The sequence below is a fragment of the Hyperolius riggenbachi genome, chromosome 1 (assembly GCF_040937935.1).
Source record: "Hyperolius riggenbachi isolate aHypRig1 chromosome 1, aHypRig1.pri, whole genome shotgun sequence".
Lineage (NCBI taxonomy): Eukaryota > Metazoa > Chordata > Amphibia > Anura > Hyperoliidae > Hyperolius > Hyperolius riggenbachi.
Window position 1 is genome coordinate 491237213 of NC_090646.1, and position 14757 is coordinate 491251969.

Below are 14757 nucleotides of genomic sequence, written 5' to 3' on the forward strand. Positions count from 1 at the left end.
TTCCCATAAACCCCCTCCCCTTCCCTAAAACCTCCCCCACCCCTCCCTCCCTGTGCCACTATTTCCCTTCTAAAAAATAGATATGCTATCAAGTTGCTTGAAAGGTTGTAGGTCCCAGAATGAATATTAGAGTAACAACCAGAATCAGCGTTTGCCCAGTGTTTCTTGTATATCCCCTAGAGCAGTGTTTCTCAAAATTGTATTGGTATGTACCCCTTTTAAACCCCCTGTACTCACCAAGTACCCCCTAGCATATTAAACATGATCACATGTACCCCTTGACAAATATATATTTAATCATAGTACATGGTAATTGGTTCTAAACAATGTTCAAGCATTTACTATGGCTTTTAATCAGCTAAAATACCAATTCGGAGTTAAATAAGATTTATCATTTTCTAAAACTATAAATTTGTTCTTGGTTAATTATATCAAGCCCGAGTACCCCCTGGACCCATCAGAAGTACCACCTGGGGTATGCGTACAAAACGTTGAGAACCTAGGCTGTATTGCATACCAGGACATGCACACTGCAGGATAGTTTTAAGTAAAACAGTCCCTTTCTATGTTCCCAGATAAAGTGAAATCAACATCCTGATAAGACTAAAATAATCCATAGCCTAGCACAGAACATTTTTTGTTGTGACTCTGCCTTCTCTTGGTTGTTCTGTCACTTGGCATCCACTACCTCCAGATCTACTGTACATTAATGATGTCTCTTCCTTTACCAGTACCCTGTCTGTGATCACTGTGATTGTTCCCCTAGGCTCAATTGTTGACTATATAGTCTTCTCTTTCTTTATTTCTCCTCCAATGGCAAACTCTAAGGTGGCCATACACTTATAGATGGCTACCATATTTGACCATCAGAAAGATCCCTCTCAGATCAAATTTAATCAGAGATGGATTGAATTCTTCCTCACACTTGATACAGATTTTTGATAGATTTCAGCATGAACCACAGTATTGAACCACAGTGTAGCACTGTTCAGTGCAGTGCATTACTATGGGCTGTCGATCTGCCGCTGCTCCCGATCGATAACTTCCAACGCATGTAATCAACCAAGTAGATCTATTTCAGACGAAAATCAAGCGGGCATCATTTGGGGCATCAATTTCTAGCAGATTCTTTTGACATGCAATGCCATGTCTATGCAGATAACACTGAGGTTTACCGGTCCATCTCTGACTTGTCATTTTTACTCTCTTTCCTGGAAAAGTTTGAGGCTGTCTTTAAGCCACATCTTCAACGATGTCTTGAGACTCGTACACTCGCTCGATCAGTGTTTTTCAAACCTGTTTTCATGACCCACCAACAGTTCATGCTTTATGGAAATACACAGTAAGTTAATCTACATAACATAAACTGAGATACTAATTACCCCCTCTTTACATATGTGCGTTATCTGCAAAACATGCACTGTTGGTGGGTCATGAGGACAGGTTTGAGAGCACTGCACTAGATGGATGTTGCCCGGTGGGGATCAGGATCCAAACCCTTGTGCAACATTGCAGGGCCGACACTGTATAGATGTGTTGCTAGCCTGCAGACTAGCAATGTGTTCTGTTACTATGGGGGGCAGGGAAGATAGAGCGGCATGAGTGTGATGTCATGCGGGAGCTGTTTAAGTGGAGAGAACGATGCCTTTGGCCATTGCTTGCTGAATCGGTCCATCAGCAGCCGAGGAGTGTTGAGGGCTGCTGTACACACACTTGCTCTCACCTTTAAAGTGAACCTGAAGTAAACAAAAAAAATAAGATAAACAATTGTAATGATGCACTGCTAAACTTCTTTTCTGTTCTATAGTGAGAGGGCTGGTGCACACCAAGAGCTTTTCTGAGCATTTTTAAAAATGCTAGCGCTTTGAAAAGCACTTGGCTAATGTATTAGAATGGGATGGATCACACCAGAGCGATGTGCTTTTTTCCCAAACGCAAGCGCGGTTCCTGCAGCATTTCTGCTGATTTCTGAGGCGATTCAGCCTCAATGTTAAGTATATAGGAAAGTGGAAAATCACTCTGAAAAGCGCTAGATCGGAGCGTTTTGTTACAGAAGCTGTTCAGCTACAGCTCTACTACAAAATATAAAAAACGCTACACCAAAACGCTCCAAAAATCGCTAGGCACATGCCTACAATCGCCTTAAAAAAATCACTTCAAAAAGCGCTATGCGTTTGCCTTTACACTAGTGCTTTTTGGTGTGCGCTGGCCCCTATAGCTGTTTGTCTGAGCCAAACACAAGTTTTAGTTACTTTGTTGCTATCAGTTATTAGGTGGAAATAGCTAGTTTGACTTCACCCAGCTGCAGAGAAACTGTAATTTACAGCCCTGGGTTATTAACTTTACAGTAGAAAAAAGTAATCAGTAGTGTATTTACAGGTGTTTATATCATTATGCACATTTCACTCCAGGTACACTTTAACGTGTTCAAACAGACTCTTGATCCTCAGAGTTACCTGACTTTAGTTGCCTGACCAGCTTGCTCTCTATCCTAACACTTTGCAGTAAATAAAACACTCCATGGACTGCCCTTGATTTACGTAAAAAAAAAATCGCACTCACATTTTTCCTGCCTACTATATCCTACACTCCCATCCGCTTACTGTAAGCTCGATTGGACAGGGTTGCCGTTCTTATCCTTTTTCATAGGTTGTACTAAATATGTTTGTAGTTCATCGCCTATTATTTATTTTACAGCACTGCACTGCTATATTGGCCTTCACCACTTTTTACAGTTGTGGCTGTTGCTCTCCAAAATGCCATCATAATTACATGGCCAGTATTCAAAAACATCACTGTGGAATGCAGCAATGGAGGTCTCGATGATCAGGAAATTCCACTGCAAATCATTTGAAATATAATATTAACTTGATGTTCTCTAGAGATCATCTCCAGATTCTGTGCTTTATAAAGGCCCCCCTGGCGATTAGCAGTGTCCTACATGATACCTGAGTTAAAGTCAGGTTTCAATATAGCAGTGTAACCCAACCAGCTTGAAGCAAGCTGTCATTAACCTCTGCCATACTTATACAGGTTCAGGGCCGGGCCGAGGCATAGGCTGGAGAGGCTCCAGCCTCAGGGCGCAGTGTAGGAGGGGGCGCACAATTCATTCAGCTGTCATTCCTAATTGTGTTTGAAGCAGAAAGAAATAAGAAAAGGAGATACATGGAAGTGACTACAAGTCAGATAACTAGAGATTAAGGTGTTGGGGGCCCTGGGGTGCCTCTTAGTCTAATAGCAATCAGTGTGTGACGGCTGGGGTGGGAGGGATGGAGGGGCGCACTTGGGTGTCTCAGCCTTGGATGCTGGAGGACCTTGTCCCGGCTCTGTACAGGTTACACATGTGAGCAAAGAGTAATAACAAAGTACTATAAATATCTGTGGCAGTACATAGAAAGCTTGTACTATTGCCATGCTCCATTTGGTTTTCAAACATAGGCTGCACACTACTTCTGTGTCATTAAAGCACTATTTAGGTGCTGCAGATGCCTGACGCCTCATCTACACGCGTAGATGAGGCTCCGATCCGGCGGCTCGATTAGCCGCCGGATCGCCTCTTCCGCGTCCCTGCCGCCTCCACGCTCGCCCGCGCGTGTGCCGGATTCGATACCCGCTCGTCCCCGCACCGCTTATCTTCAACTCGATTCCCTGCTATTGTCCCCTCGCAGGGAACGAGCAGGGAATCGGCGCTAGCAAGATCCGACCTGTCGCAGCAGCAGCTCGATTGATAACACACATCGGAGCCTCATCTACCCGTGTAGATGAGGCTTAAAAGTAGTATGTTGCTCAGGAATCAGACAACTAACTTCCATCTGAAGCTTGTCATACAGGTAATTTGCTTTGTGCTTATCCCTTCAATAATAACTATCTCGCATTGTACTAAATGCTGCCAGCTGTCAGCATCTAGGCTTGTAGGTAGTGCCATGTTCCTAGACCTTCATATATACAATGGACAGCTAGTTTCAGGCCAAAGTAAACAGCCAGGAGATGCGCTGAAGCATATGTAAATATGCAGACAGGACCCGTGTGAGAAACAGCGTCCAGCCGGATCTGATACAGAAACATGAAATGCAAACATAACATCCTGCTGCCTCCCATCTGTACCACTAATACTGGTGACATGGCACACCTCTCAATGTCATATAACCCACTGGTCACTTGTCCACTTTGGTGACATGGCATACTTTGCATGGCTGTCCTGCAACTCACTGTGCATATATCCTGGTCACTTGTCTACACTGGTGACATGGTATACTCCCATAATAGTCATACAACCAACTTTATTGCTCTGGACTCTTATCCACTTTAGTGATATAACACACCTTGGACTTGATTCACTAACCGTAATAAAACAAATATCACACGTTATTAAAAGTTATCACACGTTATCAGTTAACACGCCTTATCAAAAGTTATCACACGTTATCAAAGTTAACATGCCTTATCAGAGTAGCATAGTGAGCGCTACGAACTTATGCCTGCTAATTGGCAATGGCACTCGTCCTGCCCTGAGCCCCTGTGGGTTCGTAGCACTCGCTATGCTACTCTGATAAGGCACGTTAACTTTGATAAGGTATGATAACTTTTGATAACGTGTAATATCTTTGGGTGTGATATTTGTCTTATCACGGTTTAGTGAATCAAGCCCATTATGTGATTGTCACAGATGCCACTATATGCATGCCTTGGTGTGTAGTCTGCACTGGTGTTAAGCAATCAATGAGAAAAAGATAGCGAGTGCACACCAATGTCTTACTGCCTGATACTCATGTACAATTGCAGTGCAACATCCGGATGAAAAACAGTACAATTATGGCCGTTATCCATTAGATAGCGACATTGGCTCTCCATTTTCATGCGTCCTAGCAGGTCTCGTGCAGACTATTGTCCGCATGGTTATGGCAGACATGTTGTAACGCGTTGGAAGCTCATAGACAAGTCAGACATGTTGGAAGCTCATAGACGTGTTGCGTCATGATTGGGAGGATGAGGCTGACAGTACGCATACATCGGAGGATGCGGATATAACGTGACTTGCTGTGAGCGACACAGCCGATTGGCTGGACTCCGTTCTCCCCGTTTAGCGCAAATAGTAATATTGAATGCAGGTGATGGCAAGGTTGGTGCAGGGCACCCATTGGCTAATTGATCTGGCGGGGGGCATGACATCCAGTATATAGATGCATCTCGTATGGTAGGGGGGTCAAATGGTCTTGATAAAGCCTACATCGCAGGGCTTTAAAGCCTACATCGATGGTCGACCTTCCTCTGCACCTCCTGTTACATTTTTATGCCTTTTTGCTACTAAGGCTATCATTCATAAAAGTGCTGTCGGTAAAATAAATCCGTGCGGGGAAACACCGCTATCGGTATATCAGCCTTCTGGGTGGTCATTCATAAAAATGTTTCTAGTTGCGATAGGAGTGTGGAGATATCCCGCTATAGGCTGGCACTAGGCATGCGGAAACAGGTGAAGCTGGCCGAGTCCCTCCGTGCGGTGTTCTCTCTGCTGCTGCTTGGGAGGTCTGTCCCATTCACTTACATGTATTCCGCATGCTTATCGCTACATCCAGGGGAGCGGTAATCCCCGTCCGCATACCACTTGCGTTAATTTTTATGAATTTACATTTTGTTACATTTCCGCATAGAATCACCGCACAATGCAGTAATTTATCGCTTTGCTCGGGAAAGTCCGCTTCGCATGCGGAAACAGCCTTTATGAATACACATTTTGCTCAGTGATTGGTAAAGTCGGCTGTTTTTAGCATTTCTGCATGCGGGAACGCTTTATGAATGATAGTCTATGGGCTTGATTCACAAAGCGGTGCTAACCTACTTAGCACATCTAAAGTCTTTAGACGTGCTAACCAGGGTGCTAAGTAGGTTAGCACCGGATTTCTCAATTGAGAAATCCAGTGCTAACCTACTTAGCACCCTGGTTAGTGTGCCTAAAGACTTTAGACGTGCTAAGTAGGTTAGCACCGCTTTGTGAATCAAGCCCTAAATGTTTTAACAAAGATTGGATTAAAGATTTACTAAGTTCTATGTATGTTATACAGCGAGTTGCTCCTGGATTCTTTCTCTTGATTGCACTGGTGATAAGGCATATTTCCTCTGATAGTCGTTCACCCCACTCTGTAAAAATCTAGTCTACTAGCCACACTGGTGAAAGGACACACCTCACATGATTATCATATACCCCATTGTCACAGGATGTCCACCCTGGTTTCTTGTCCACTCTAGTGACATTGTATACTTTTCATGATTGTCATACTGCCCTCTGTTGGCACATTTTTGCTTGTCCACACTGGTAACAGGACATGGCATACCTCACGACAGGGCATACCTCTCCTGATGGCCATTTACCCCATTGTGAAACCCTGGTCTGTTGTCCCTACTGATGACAGGACACACTCCACGTGATCACTATACATTTATCTGTGTGCAGCATTGTTGTCTTGTTCAAATTTAAGCCAGGGCACACTCTCCATGATTGCCATACAGCCCATTCTGGGCAATGATCCTGAAAACCTGTATTCTAGGCAGGGCACAGGTGTCAAACTCCAGTCTTCAGGTCCATGCATGTGTTCAGGGTGGAAAAATAGAAAAAAAGAAATGCAAAAATGTGTCCTACTTGATGAACCACATCTTTCCTAATTCAGCCGATTCAATGAATTTGATCTGTGCCAACAATAGCAAAGGATTACTGCAGAATGTTTTTTTTTTGTAAATAATTAGCCTTTTGTGTCTCAGATTAAATGTACAGTATGTAATCTTTTTTCTCTTCATCCTGTAGTCTCTCATTGTGTGGTTGGCCCATGGGGTATGTGGAGTGAATGCAGCACCCGATGTGGGATTGGAAGCAGAGAGAGGGCACGACAAGTCAAAGTACCCCCAAGAAGTGGAGGAAACCCTTGTCCAGACCTCAGACAACGCCGTGGCTGCTATGGAGATGATTCCACTTGTCACATCTCAAAAGGTTATATTATTCTTGTTTCACTGGGCCAGATTTATCAAAGCATTACCGTCAGTTTTTTCTTCTAAAACTGTTCTAACCAGCAGAAGAACAGTTCTGCATGATAGTAAGAACCTTCCCAAAGCCTATGTAATAGTGGCAGTTTAGCGAGGATTTCTAGAGCTACACTACAGTTAAGAAAAGTGCAAATTCATTCCTTAACCACCTTAGCGGTATGGACGAGCTCAGCTCGTTCATTACCGCCAGAGGGTGCCGCTCAGGCCCTGCTGGGCCGATTTTGATCAAATAAAAAGCAGCACACGCAGCCGGCACTTTGCCAGCCACGTGTGCTGCCTGATCGCCGATCCGCCGCGAGCAGCAGCGAAAGAGGGTCCCCCCAGCCGCCCGAGCCCTGCGCAGCCGGAACAAATAGTTCCGGACAGCGCTAAGGGCTGGATCGGAGGCGGCTGACGTCAGGACGTCGGCTGACGTCCATGACGTCACTCCGCTCGTCGCCATGGCGACGAGGTAAGCGAAACATGGAAGGCCGCTCATTGCGGCCTTCTGTGTTACTTCTGGCCGCCGGAGGCGATCAGAAGAACGCATCCGGAGCGCCCTCTAGTGGGCTTTCATGCAGCCAACTTTCAGTTGGCTGCATGAAATAGTTTTTTTTTAATTAAAAAAAACCCTCCCGCAGCCGCCCTGGCGATCTTAATAGAACGCCAGGGTGATTAAAGGGGCACTATGGCTAAATTCTTTGTTTTTTGTGGCTGTGATATTTATAGCAGTATGTGGAGAATAGTTAGGAACATGCAATGTGGCAGATTATTTTTTTCTTTTCACACTAACACCATCTTTGTATAGGTTTAGAGTCGTGTCGGCAGATTTACCTTACTGACGCGACTCAGGCTAATCCATGGTGCAGGAGGCATCTTCCCCTGCTGTTGTGCTGCCGTTGTTGGTCTCCCCTCTCGGAAGCGCTGGTAGCATATTCCATCTTTCAACTGCACAATCGTGCAGTTACATAGCTCTCCCCATCAGCCGTAAAGTGTATCAATGTGCCGCCGTGCAGTGCGAGTGGCACGCAACCTCCATCTGCGGTGGGAAGCAACCGCCGGGTGGAGAGGGACACAGCCTCACTGATGATGCTGCCTGGCAAGGACCCCTGTAGCGAAGCTGGCAATGAAACGGACACCTATTGTTGTCCGTTTCTATGGTTACCAGCCTTCGCTGTTTAAAGTGTGCAGTGTAGCGGCGGCATGAGAGAGCAGACGCGCTGTGTTCGTCTGCTCTCTCATGCCGCCGCTACACTGCTCACTTACGGCTGATGGGGAGAGCTATGTAACTGCACGATTGTGCAGTTGAAAGATGGAATATGCTACCAGGGCTTCCGAGAGGGGAGACCAACAACGGCAGCACAACAGCAGGGGAAGATGCCTCCTGCACCATAATGGATTAGCCTGAGTCGCGTCAGTAAGGTAAATCTGCCGACGCGACTCTAAACCTATACAAAGATGGTGTTAGTGTAAAAAGAAAAAAATAATCTGCCACATTGCATGTTCCTAACTATTCTCCACATACTGCTATAAATATCACAGCCACAAAAAACAAAGAATTTAGCCATAGTGCCCCTTTAACTGCTGCAGATAAGAAGTGCTCATTAGCAGCTCTACATATAGTGCAGACTAGAAGTGATGTGTGAAGGGCTCCTCCCCCCTCACTCAGAGCTTGCTGACAGCAGGTGTGTTGGTTACCTCAGCAACAGCAATTCCCCTCACATACTGCACTGCCTGACAGACCTTCCTAGCTCCTTCTAGTCCTTAGGGCCTGTTCACACTGCACGCGTTTCCAGCCGCGTTTTGGAAATGCGTGCGGGTGGCCAACATGCACGACATCAGACAGTGCATAGAGTGCACTGTCTGATGTTCACACTGCATGCGTTCCGGACCTGTGCGGTCTGGGAACGCATGCTGCACGCAGATTTTGTCAAAACGCGTGGCTGTCCCATTCACTTTTCAGTGATGGGATCAGCCACGCAACACATACAAACGCGGATGGTGTGCGTTCGTACGCGTTGCGTTCCGCACGCATGGCCATCCGCATTTGTGATCTGAACGGGCCGTTTTAGAAGGAATCTGCACTATCTAGTGATTTCTTAGGATGTCTGAGACAGTTCTGCACGGATTTCTAAAAACCTACTAATATTTTGTCTCAGACACTCTTGATAAATCTGGCCCACTGTCATTTAGCATTTCTTTTTTTGGTAATGTGTCTTGCACATTAAAACCTGTACATACTTAGTTTCCGTATTTTACAGAAGTGGCCAGGATATTGCCGGACTCCTTTAAAAGGGACTCCAGGAACCCTTGGAGAAAACCCCACACTGTGACACCAGAACAAACTCCAAGGTAAACACTACCATGCATCTGCCACACGCTGTTCTCTGCTGCAAGCTGGTTTGGCTTATTGTAAAAGAAGGTCAGTGCTGAGGGGTGGCACAACTGACTGTTCATTGTCTTGAAAGACCTGTATTTAATGATTAATTTCCTGTATTTATGTTGCATTGCCATTAGCTTTCACATATGCCCTGGTCTCCTGTGAAACCCAGTCTAATGTCCTTCCACATTAATGCACATATCAGACCACCACCCAGGTATTACACACTGACTCCGGGACGGTATGTCCTTATGTAGGAAAGAAACTATTATTCTGTCTCTACAAACATCAGTCTGCCAACCTGTCAGGATTATCATTCTTGATAGTGCTGAAAATGTGCAGGTACCATGAAGTGCATACTAGTACCTTTCTTGTGGTTGAAATCCTTTCCTGTGAGCCACAAGAGTTGCTATAATCCTCAGGCCTACACTGCACCAAACTTCTGCCCATATCCTTCTTGCTCTTCTCCAAGTACCTGAACTGCTAGTAGTGATCTCTTTAGTTGGTGGACATTAAAAAAAGAGCTCAGTGAGAAGTAAAGACATCTGTTAACTGTAATATTTTGTACACACGCCAGACTGAACACTACAGAGGTAGCCATTCAGGGTGTGTGTGTGTGTGTGTGTGTGTGTGTGTGTGTGTGTGTGTGTGTGTGTGTGTGTGTGTGTGTGTGTGTGTGTGTGTGTGTGTGTCTGTGTGTGTGTGTGTGTGTGTGTGTGTATGTGTGTGTGTACATACAGGTGTCTTCTAAGCTTGCTTAAAGTTCCAGCATTCCAGATCTTTTACAGACTTTCAATAACTGTCACCCACGGGGATCAGGATCTTATCCCCAAAAAACGTCAGTTCCGTACACAAGTGCTTACTGTCCCGTCTTTGGCGACAGCTGAGGGATGCCTTCAGTTACCATGGGGAGGGGAGAAGGATGATGGTGCAGTAAATGACAGAGCAACTTGTAGCTGGTGGGTAAGGAGAGGAACAGTGCACAAATGCATTATTCATTTTAAAATGTCTCACCCTGGCAGGCAGCTCTGCAGTAATGGTATGTGCCTACTGTCCCTAATGAGAAATCCAGCTTTGTACGGCTGGCAGATGCACTGTTCTAGGCAAAACCCATGTACTGTAGAACCATGGATGAGAGTTTAAACCAGGCTGGCAGGGCAGCAGTCCTGATGCTAATGAAGCACTCCAGGCCCATCCATAGTCCTGACCCTTCTCAATACCCAACACTGTTTTAACCTTGGCGTGTCAAATCAAAGCCTAAGCAAATGAATCTTCTTATATAAGGTTGTGATTGCTAGGTAATGAGTATAGCTTACTAGCTTTATAAAGATACTGCAATGCAGCAAGCTGTGCCCAGACCATACTCACTTTTTAGAGTGATTTTTTTTTTTTTTTTTTTTGCAATCAGTTACTTTGTAGATAAGAAATGCATACAGGTTCACTTGTGAAGTGTCAAGAGGGAAATTCTACTGTTCTACTTAGTTACACTGAGTCTTCTTAATGAGCTAACATTGCTTGCCGGCCACAGGGGAGGTGAAAGCACCCACTGCCCCAGTTCTTTCATCTCTCTACAAGGGATGACTTGTTCATAAAGGGAATTTCAAAAGCTACAAGGAAAGGTAACAACCGCTGACAGGAAGGGAGGTACCAGCTCTCAAACGTTAAAAACATGGAAAGGAAAAAATCTTATCTGTTCACGCCAGACCCCTTTGCTCTCGTGCCAGTGACTGTACTGTTGCCCAAGTGCCATCTGTTGCCTTGATCATATATAGCAGCAAAAATAACATTTCTAAAGTATAGACTACTGTGCAGCCTTCCTAGGTCTATATTTCACTCATGATTAGCCCATGAAGTGCAGAATTGTGTCCACTTTAGTTTTTGCTTATACATCTGGTAGTAGCAGAGCTAAGAAGTCCATGGCTGAGTGATGTGAGCTTATGCTTTAAAGCTTACTCAAACTAACTTGTGACATGATGAGATAAACATGATTGCATATAGTACTGAGCCTATTTAAAACCTGCCTCTACTTCTTCACGTTTTATTGTTTTGTATTGAAAGAGTTAATAGAGCAGAGTTATCCGTATTGTAAGCTAAAAAGGTTAAATGTTCATTATTATTTTTTTAGTAACTGAATGAACCAGAATGGTGGTCACACTGACATGGCTGCTGTGCAAATCTCAGAGTTCAAATGTAAGCCCTTAAATACCTCATAAGTTTATTTTCAGTTCAGGCTTGTTTTAATAAAAAACAGAACATGAGGTAAATGGATGGAATAATTGATAATAATCCATTTATTTCATAATAAATGGATGAAGAAAAACTCCAGCTTAGCTTTCAGAGAACCTAGCTGCTTCTTTTAACTCCTTCTTTGATTATAAAGATAATCCCGTGGAAAAGTCTTTAGCAATCATGTTATAAATCTGACTTTCTTTATTATTTACCCTGGTTAGGCTGCATGCATAGCCTGAACCTAACATATATAACAATGTTATGGTGTTATTACTGCACACTCCTGATGTGAATCAGTATGCACAGTACATCCTGCTGCAGTAGTTTGCTTAGTTCATCAGCATATAATTTTGGCCTGGCTTGGCTGGTGCTGCATCTTTAGGCTGGGCATCAGAGAGGGTGGTATCGTTCAGCAACAGGAGGGTGATCCGACAAGATATCCCAGTGGTCTCAGTACACTCTAGTGGTCTACCTGCATCTAACATCCCCTGCCAATCAGCATATAAAGTGTATCTGCTCATATCACTTAGTAGTTCCAAAATAGAGTAACTGGTTACATAGTTACATAGTTATTTTGGTTGAAAAAAGACATACGTCCATCGAGTTCAACCAGTACAAAGTACAACTCCAGCCCGTCCCCCACATACCCCTGTTGATCCAGAGGAAGGCGAAAAAAAACCACAAGGCATGGTCCAATTAGCCCCAAAAGGGAAAAATTCCTTCCTGACTCCAGATGGCAATCAGATAAAATCTCTGGATCAACATCATTAGGCATAACCTAGTAATTGTAGCCATGGATGTCTTTCAACGCAAGGAAAGCATCTAAGCCCCCTTTAAATGCAGGTATAGAGTTTGCCATAACGACTTCCTGTGGCAATGCATTCCACATATTAATCACTCTTACTGTAAAGAACCCTTTCCTAAATAAATGGCTAAAACGTTTTTCCTCCATGCGCAGCTCATGTCCTCTAGTCCTTTGAGAAGGCCTAGGGACAAAAAGCTTATCCGCCAAGCTATTATATTGCCCTCTGATGTATTTATACAAGTTAATTAGATCTCCTCTAAGGCGTCTTTTCTCTAGACTAAATAAACCCAGTTTATCTAACCTTTCTTGGTAAGCGAGACCTTCCATCCCACGTATCAATTTTGTAGCTCGTCTCTGCACCTGCTCTAAAACTGCAATATCTTTTTTGTAATGTGGTGCCCAGAACTGAATTCCATATTCCAGATGTGGCCTTACTAGAGAGTTAAACAGGGGCAATATTATGCTAGCATCTCAAGTTTTTATTTCCCTTTTAATGCATCACAAAATTTTGTTCGCTTTAGCTGCAGCGGCTTGGCATTGAGTACGATTATTTAACTTGTTGTCGATGAGTACGCCTAAGTCCTTCTCCAAGTTTGATGTCCCCAACTGTATACCATTTATTTTGTATGGTGCTAGACCATTGGTACGACCAAAATGCATGACTTTACATTTGTCAACATTGAACTTCATCTGCCATGTATTTGCCCATATAGCCCTCCTATCCAGATCCTGTTGCAATATGACACTATCTTCCTGAGAGTTGATGATTCTGCCAATTTTGTATCATCTGCAAAAATAGCAACATTGCTCACTACTGCATCTACTAGGTCATTAATAAATAAATTGAAGAGCACTGGACCCAGTACAGACCCCTGTGGGACCCCACTGCTAACAGTCTCCCATTTTGAGTACGATCCATTGACCACAACTCTTTGTTTTCTGTCCATTAGCCAGTTCCCTATCCATGCACACAAACTCTTCCCCAGTCCTTGCATCCTCAACTTTTGCACCAGACTTCTGTAGGGAACAGTGTCGAAGGCCTTTGCAAAGTCCAAGTATATCACATCTACAGCATTCCCAATATCCATATTAGCATTCACTACCTCATAAAAGCTGAGCATGTTAGTCAAACAGGACCTGTCTTTAGTAAACCCATGTTGATGCTGAGAAATAAGATTATTTTCTACTACGAAGTCATGTATAGTATATCTTAGTAACCCCTCAAATAGTTTGCATACAACTGATGTTAACCACTTCCCAACTGAGGGGTTTTACCCCCTGACCACCAGAGCAATTTTCACCTTTCAGCGCTCCTTCCATTCATTCGTCTATAATTTTATCATTACTTATCGCAATGAAATGAACTATATCTTGTTTTTTTCGCCACCAATTAGGCTTTCTTTAGGTGGGACATTATGCCAAGAATAATTTTATTCTAAATGTGTTTTAATGGGAAAATAGGAAAAAATGTGGGAAAAAAATTATTATTTTTCAGTTTTCGGCCTTTATAGTTTTTAAATAATGCATGCTACTGTAATTAAAACCCATTAAATGTATATGCCTATTTATCCCGGTTATAAAACCGTTTAAATTATGTCCCTATCACAATGTTTGCCGCCAATATTTTAGTTGGAAATAAAGGGGCATTTTTTTCAGTTTTGCGTCCATCCCTAATTACAAGCCCATAGTTTATAAAGTAACAGTGTTATACCCTCTTGACATAAATATTTAAAAAGTTCAGTCCCTAAGGTAACTATTTATGTATTTTTTTTAAATTGTAAATTTTTTTATTTTTTTTTTAATTACAAAAAAAAAAAAAATTGGGGAGTGTGGGAGGTAAGGAGTTAATTTTTTGTGTAAAACAAGTTTATTTGTGTGTAAAAAATGGTTAGGATGTAGTTTTACTATTTGGCCACAAGATGGCACCATTACCAATTTGTTTCATACGACCTGCAAGCGTCCTTCTGGACTGTTGCAGGAAGTAGAAAGAGGCTGGGACTTTGTTATTTTTTCACAATGATCAGGCTGCTCAGCCGAGCGGCAGCAGATCATTGCGGGGCTGAGATCAACGAACGGGAATGGATTTTCCCGTTCATTGATCTCCGGGCGAGCGGGCGGCGGCGTGTTTACTAGCGGCGGGCGGCGTGTTTACGAGCGGGAGCGCGGACAGCGGCGGGAGTGCGCAGAGTACGGATTTCTCCGTCCCTGGGGGTGAAAGGATGGAAAAAGGGGCGGAGAAATCCGTACGCGCGGGGGTAAAGTGGTTAAGCTTACAGGTCTATAATTTCCTGGATCAGATTTTTTGCCCTTCTTAAATAATGGGAAAACGTGG

At 43.7% G+C, this 14757-nt stretch overlaps 1 protein-coding gene across 1 annotated transcript in view; it reads left to right on the forward strand.

The window, feature by feature from the left end:
- The window catches only part of LOC137522810 (somatomedin-B and thrombospondin type-1 domain-containing protein-like), a 68683-nt gene that overhangs the window by 40488 nt on the left and 13438 nt on the right, over positions 1 to 14757 (forward strand). Inside the window, exons 2-3 of the mRNA XM_068242908.1 lie at positions 6797 to 6979; positions 9273 to 9363. Of these exons, the coding sequence (XP_068099009.1) occupies positions 6797 to 6979; positions 9273 to 9363 (274 nt within the window). The remainder of the gene's footprint in view (positions 1 to 6796; positions 6980 to 9272; positions 9364 to 14757) is intronic.